At 38.7% G+C, this 5,721-nt stretch overlaps 1 protein-coding gene across 1 annotated transcript in view; it reads left to right on the top strand.

Annotated features, from left to right (window-relative positions):
* Positions 1–877: 877 nt before the first annotated feature.
* LOC107689903 (testis-expressed sequence 10 protein homolog) overlaps positions 878–5,721 on the top strand; it is a 31,261-nt gene continuing 26,417 nt past the window's right edge. The window contains exons 1-7 of the mRNA XM_016488082.1: positions 878–885; positions 1,016–1,262; positions 1,344–1,456; positions 2,060–2,322; positions 2,430–2,568; positions 3,766–3,935; positions 4,559–4,736. Coding sequence (XP_016343568.1) covers positions 878–885; positions 1,016–1,262; positions 1,344–1,456; positions 2,060–2,322; positions 2,430–2,568; positions 3,766–3,935; positions 4,559–4,736 — 1,118 coding nt within the window. The remainder of the gene's footprint in view (positions 886–1,015; positions 1,263–1,343; positions 1,457–2,059; positions 2,323–2,429; positions 2,569–3,765; positions 3,936–4,558; positions 4,737–5,721) is intronic.

A 5,721-nucleotide genomic window follows, 5' to 3' on the forward strand; every position in this document is an offset into this window, starting at 1 on the left:
AATGCGTTGCACAAATTCGAACATCTGGGTTGTGCTGTTCTGTTGTAAATAAATCGTAACCAATGATTCCTAATTGCATCTACTTCCGGAAGGCCAAATAAAGTGCTTTTGCTTTCGCACTGAAACACAGCATCTCCCTGATATGGCTGCATCAACACTACTGCTGTTCCTGAAACCACGCCTTCTTTCTTTGTGTGCACATTTTGCACATTAGAATACCAAAAATTTGTCTTCAGTACAATGCCAGCATCTGGTAACTTATTAAATGGATAATTTGGCAACAAGTAAACAGTCTCATGTGACTAGCGAAATGAAACTAGAGCAGGCAGCAGATTCAACAATACAATGAATTTATGATTAATCTCATCATATTTTTGTACTGTAAATGGGTTAATATTGGTGAACAGTGTGATAAATGGTTCCCAATTAATTTAAAATTACATAACAGAAAAATTACTTCAAAGAGAAATTTTATTATGACCTCAGCTAACTGCATGCTAACTGATGAAACCGCATATTTGCTCACACAAAATATCTATAAAATTTTAAATAATTGTTGCAAATGTTTATTTGCGACAGTTATTTGTCACGTCTGCACTAATTTAGCAAATAACATTTATGCATTTGGCAGACACTTTTATCCAAAGTGACTTACATTGCATTCAAGATATATGCATTTTTGTTTGCTCCATGCTCTGCTGTTTGAACTAGAGGAGCTAATTTGACAATGTTTCACTACACTTTATATACATTTGTAACAAAGGGGATTTTTTTTTGTCAACCCATCTGGATTTGATGTATTCCAAATTACAGAATAAAACAGAATGTCAGACTGCATAAACTGGCAAGCTGTCCTGAATAGCAACACAATGTTATCATGGTCAGGTAACAAAATTTGCACGACAGTATTGTCCCATTATATCGCTGAGACTTTGTACTTTTTTCAGTTTGATCAAAAGACAGAAAGGCCATGTGTTTACAGTATACAGCTCCTGGTTATGTTGGTTTTGTGCAGGCCGGACTCTAAGGCAGTGGCTGGAATGAATAAGGAGCTCTGCTCGGCTGAGACGGTGCAGGGCTTTGCAGGAACCCTGGTGCCTCTGATGCTGGAGATCTGGGTGGAGGCGGCAGGTGGAGATCGTGTGCAGACAGACAGCGGCCACCTGCTCTCAGCAGAGGCCATGGCTCTTATGTTCCAGATCCTCACCATACTGCAGTTACTGAGAAGACTTACCCCACAGAGAGATCAACAGGACATACTGGTACATACACTTAAAATGTTATATAGCCACATAAACCACACATAAATATCACATAAACCCTGTTTCTGCTGTACCCTGCAGGACGCCTGGTTCCGGAATTCATACCTGACAGATTTCAAACACCACTTCATGAAGAACTTCCCCTATGGCCTGCTGGAGGTGGCAAGACACAGGAAGAAAGCTGATGGAAAGAGGTGACCAAAAAGTCCAAATGTTTTATTAATGGAAACCGAGAGTGTTTTGGTATATGTAAATTAATGAACCACATTTCATTTTTGTGATTCCAGAAGTTTCAAGAACTGTATGTACTTGAATTTTAATTTACATTTAAATTGATGGTTTTTTTTAGCGTTTTAAATTCAGTTTATGTATTTTATTTAAAGCATGTCACATTTATAACAAAACAAATTATTTAAAGCATGCCATATTTTATAAACAAAACAAACAAATAACCCCTATCTAGTCCCCTATACCTATTATATCAGTTGAACAAAAAGTGTAAAATAATAACAAAATAAAAATTATATACATTATAAAATAAAAAATGCAGTTCAAATTACATTATAGTAGATTACCCAATTATCCATTAAAGTAAATTACACTCTATAAATCGTATTCAAAGCAATCTGAGCTTTTTACTGAAAGCAATGATCATATGTTTGTTACTACTATTACTATTACTACTAATATTAATTGAAATCATTTTAATCCTGCAGCCCCCTTGAAAGCTTTCTAATGCAAAAGCGACTGAGAACTACTGATCTATAAGGGGGTAATTATCTCTAATTTGTCTTCAGGATTAGGCAGCAGCAGGTAGCAGCTGGAATGGTTGCTGGCGGCAATGTGGAACCGTTGGCCCTAAACGTGACATTGTGCCAAGTTATGGTGACACTCAGTCTTAGGGGCCAGGATCACGTAGAAGCCGAAGATGCTGATTGGCTCGGACCAATCAGGGGATTTATTAGGGAGACCTTGTCCAGTGGGGGCAAGCTGAGCTCAAAGCACCTGGCAGCCTTACTGGAGGTGGTGTGGAGGATGATTGTCACCCAGCGCAGCCGCGGTGAGGCCTGTTTTCTTTACTTTTTTTTTTTTAAATAATGGTCTGCTGAATTTAAATTGTTTTTAAAAAACAATTAAAAAAAAAATTTTTAAACACTGTTTTTTCAGTGGTGACAGACGATCTCCTGCAGGCTGTGTATGTGCAGTACCAGCAGAGGAACCTGGCTGTGAGCGTCCGCACTTTGCTGCTGCACTTTTTCAGTCAGCTCTACATTCAAGAGCATCAGAACCACCCTCATATTGCCCGGTAGGTACCCACCAACCATTTTTGCCTGGCCCTGATCTCTCTCATTTTTTCAACATCAGTGTTTTCTGGCCTTTCTGGTTATGTTATTTATGTACACACTTTACCATTTAGATTAGGGTCAGCACGATTTTTTACAAGAAATTAAAACTTTTATTCGGCAAGAATATTGCATATTGATGAAAAGTGACCAGAAAGACATTTACAATGTTACAAAAGATTTCTATTTTAGATGTGATTTTCACAAAAATATAAAGCAGCACAACCGTTTTCAACATTGATAATAACAAGAAATGTTTCTTGAGCACTGAATCATATTAGAATGTTTTCTGAAAGATCATGTGACACTAAAACCTGGATTAATGGTAGCTGAAATTTCAGCTCAGCCATCATAGGAATAAATTACATTTAAAAATGTATTGAAATAGAAAACAGGTATTTTAAATTGTAATAATATTTCACAATATTTCTGTTTTTGTTTCACAATGTTAATGTTTATATATTCTTTTTGTGTAGTCTTGTCTTTTTAGTTGTCATATAATTTTGCCATTTTTTTCCATGAGTCCAGGTTTGTTTGTGAAAGCAATTGTATTTAAAGGGTTAGTTCACCCAAAAATGAAAATTAGGCTGCGTTTTACTCACCCCCGAGGCATCCTAGGTGTATATGACTTTCTTCTTTCAGACGAATCCAGTCGGAGTTATATTCAAAATTGTCTTTGATCTTTCAAGCTGTTTAATGCCGGTTTTCACGAGACTCACCGGCGCATGCGTAACGCTGACCTCATATGTCATCCACCCGGAACTGCTTCTGTGTATAACTGTTGGCACAAGCTACATTAAAGTGATCATTACATTTTGAATATGGATATTTTTCTTAAAAAAACGCATCGATTCGCTACAGAAGGCCTTTATTCACCCCCCGGAGCTGTGTGAGACATTTTTATGGATGGGCGATTTTTATTTAAGTTCTTTTGGACTGAAGCAATGGAATACCTGCTGAGTGGCATTAAACAGCTTGAAAGATCAAAGACAATTTTTTATATAACTCCGACTGGATTCGTCTGAAAGAAGAAAGTCATATACACCTAGGATGCCTCGGGGGTGAGTAAAACGCAGCCTAATTTTCCATTTTTGGGTGAACTAACCCTTTAAGTGAATTGACTATCTTTGCGACGAGTCTGAAGTCTCCCTCTCTTTCAGGAGCAGGATTCTGGCGCGTTGGCTGGCATCACTGCCGGTGCAGTTGGTTCAGCTGGGCAGCAGGAATCCTCAGCTCTCAGCACAACTGCTGGAGACAATCCATCCAGCTGCCGCGAGGGGCAATAAAGACCTTCTGCAGAGTCTTCAGAAAAATGCCTGCAGTATTTATGGTAAGAATATATACTGACAAACAACTGTCTAACATACTCTCTCAATTCGATAACGTGTGTGTGCTCGAGAGAGTCTTGTGTAAGAGATCGGGCGGTAGTCAGGGTGAGCATTAGAGTGGTGGCGTCTCCAGTTCTGAGTGTGATATCAGCTCTCTGAAGTTTTGTGTTTCGGGAGCACAGCGCTCCCTTTGTGTGTGTTAGCACTCATGACATCTGCAGCGTGCGTCAGCAGCTAATAATGTCTATCTGTGATCACTGACAGGACAAACCTCTTTCTCTCTTTCTCACAGACATTCATTCCCTCATGGTTGAGCTTTAGCAGATACATAAATATGTCACTAGGGGGAGCTCTTTCCTTTCTCAAGTTTCACATTCAGAATGGATAATCTATCTCAAAATAGAGCTGTGGAACCCCAATGGTAATTCACCATGGGCCAGGAATTTTTAAGGGAAAAAAGTTTTAAAAACATTTTTTAATTGATTTTATTTAATTAAAAAAGTGGTTAGCATTATTTGTAGACAATTTATGTTGTAAAATGTTTCCAAGCTGAGCAGATCTATTATATTAACATTTCTCTGTTTGTGTTCATCTGTGTGATACATATGCATGTCTCACTTTGTAGATCCACAGGAGGGCTCTGTGGTGGTGTTGCCTGTGGAGTCCCAGAAGAGGCTGGTTCAGATTCTCCATTTCCTGCCAACGTTTCCCGCAGAGCTTCTGGCATGTCTCAGTCAGGTCTGCAACACTGGGAGAGTGTCGGCTAGCCTGGCCACCATGCTAATACGCACCATACACCTGAGGTATGAGGGTTATGACACATCACTGTGCACTAATGCAGTCCTAAAGTCTGCTTCCAGTGTTCCGCTCTGGGGCATCAGAGATCTAGTTTCCCATGGGTTACAGGGCATGGGGGTAAAAAGCCAGGGGAAAAAAAAGATCCATGTGTGGTATTGTTACAACACATGAACTTTGTTTTTTTTTTAAACCAAATAAGCTGATTCACCGTTTAGGGCAGCAATCTTCAAAGGCAGCATCCTAACCAAAAAGGTATCTTGAAAATTAGGGGACTAATATGTATATATATATATATATATATATATATATATATAATCAAGCGCTACTTCACATAATACTTGCTAAAATGGAAAAATATGTGCATTAGTGTATGTTTAACCAAGACTGGTAATGCATGTGCAGCTCGGCCCCTGGAGGGGAGTATCTGTCTGCATCTGACTGATATGTTTAAAATGTGACTCTGTTTTCTACGACTGCCAAGAGGAGACAGCAGTCTCAGAGTTTTCACTGCTAATAGAATCAAACAATTTAACCAATCAGAGACAGCCAAGCACTGTGCGCAATTCTCCCACTTAACTCTGATTTGCCGTGACCACTAGTCATTAACCGTGATTGGCCGTAATGTGGTGGAACAGAGCCACGAGTCACTGCGCAGTGAGGCCGAGGTCATACTGCAGTAAGTTTAGAATATTCTGTTTTATGCTTTTTGTTAATTGTATAATAAATAAAAAAACAAATAGATAGAATACAAAAAGATAGAAAAATTGTTTTTTTAAAGAAAACAAGCAGTTAGTAAATGAATAGAGTGCAAGTCTAAAAGAGACAAGTTTTTTTTGGTGGGAACATTTAATGTAAAAGTCAGTGAAAGTGATTTTGTGCCTCTTTGGATTGGCACAATAATGCGCCGTTCACTTGTAGAATGCAAGCTTCTAGAGGGCACATAACTCTGAAGTAATGAATTTAGGTAAAGGGGTGCAGAACCAGTGGTGG

The sequence above is a fragment of the Sinocyclocheilus anshuiensis genome, unplaced genomic scaffold, assembly GCF_001515605.1.
Source record: "Sinocyclocheilus anshuiensis isolate Anshui unplaced genomic scaffold, SAMN03320099.WGS_v1.1 scaffold1239, whole genome shotgun sequence".
In the NCBI taxonomy this organism is placed as follows: domain Eukaryota; kingdom Metazoa; phylum Chordata; class Actinopteri; order Cypriniformes; family Cyprinidae; genus Sinocyclocheilus; species Sinocyclocheilus anshuiensis.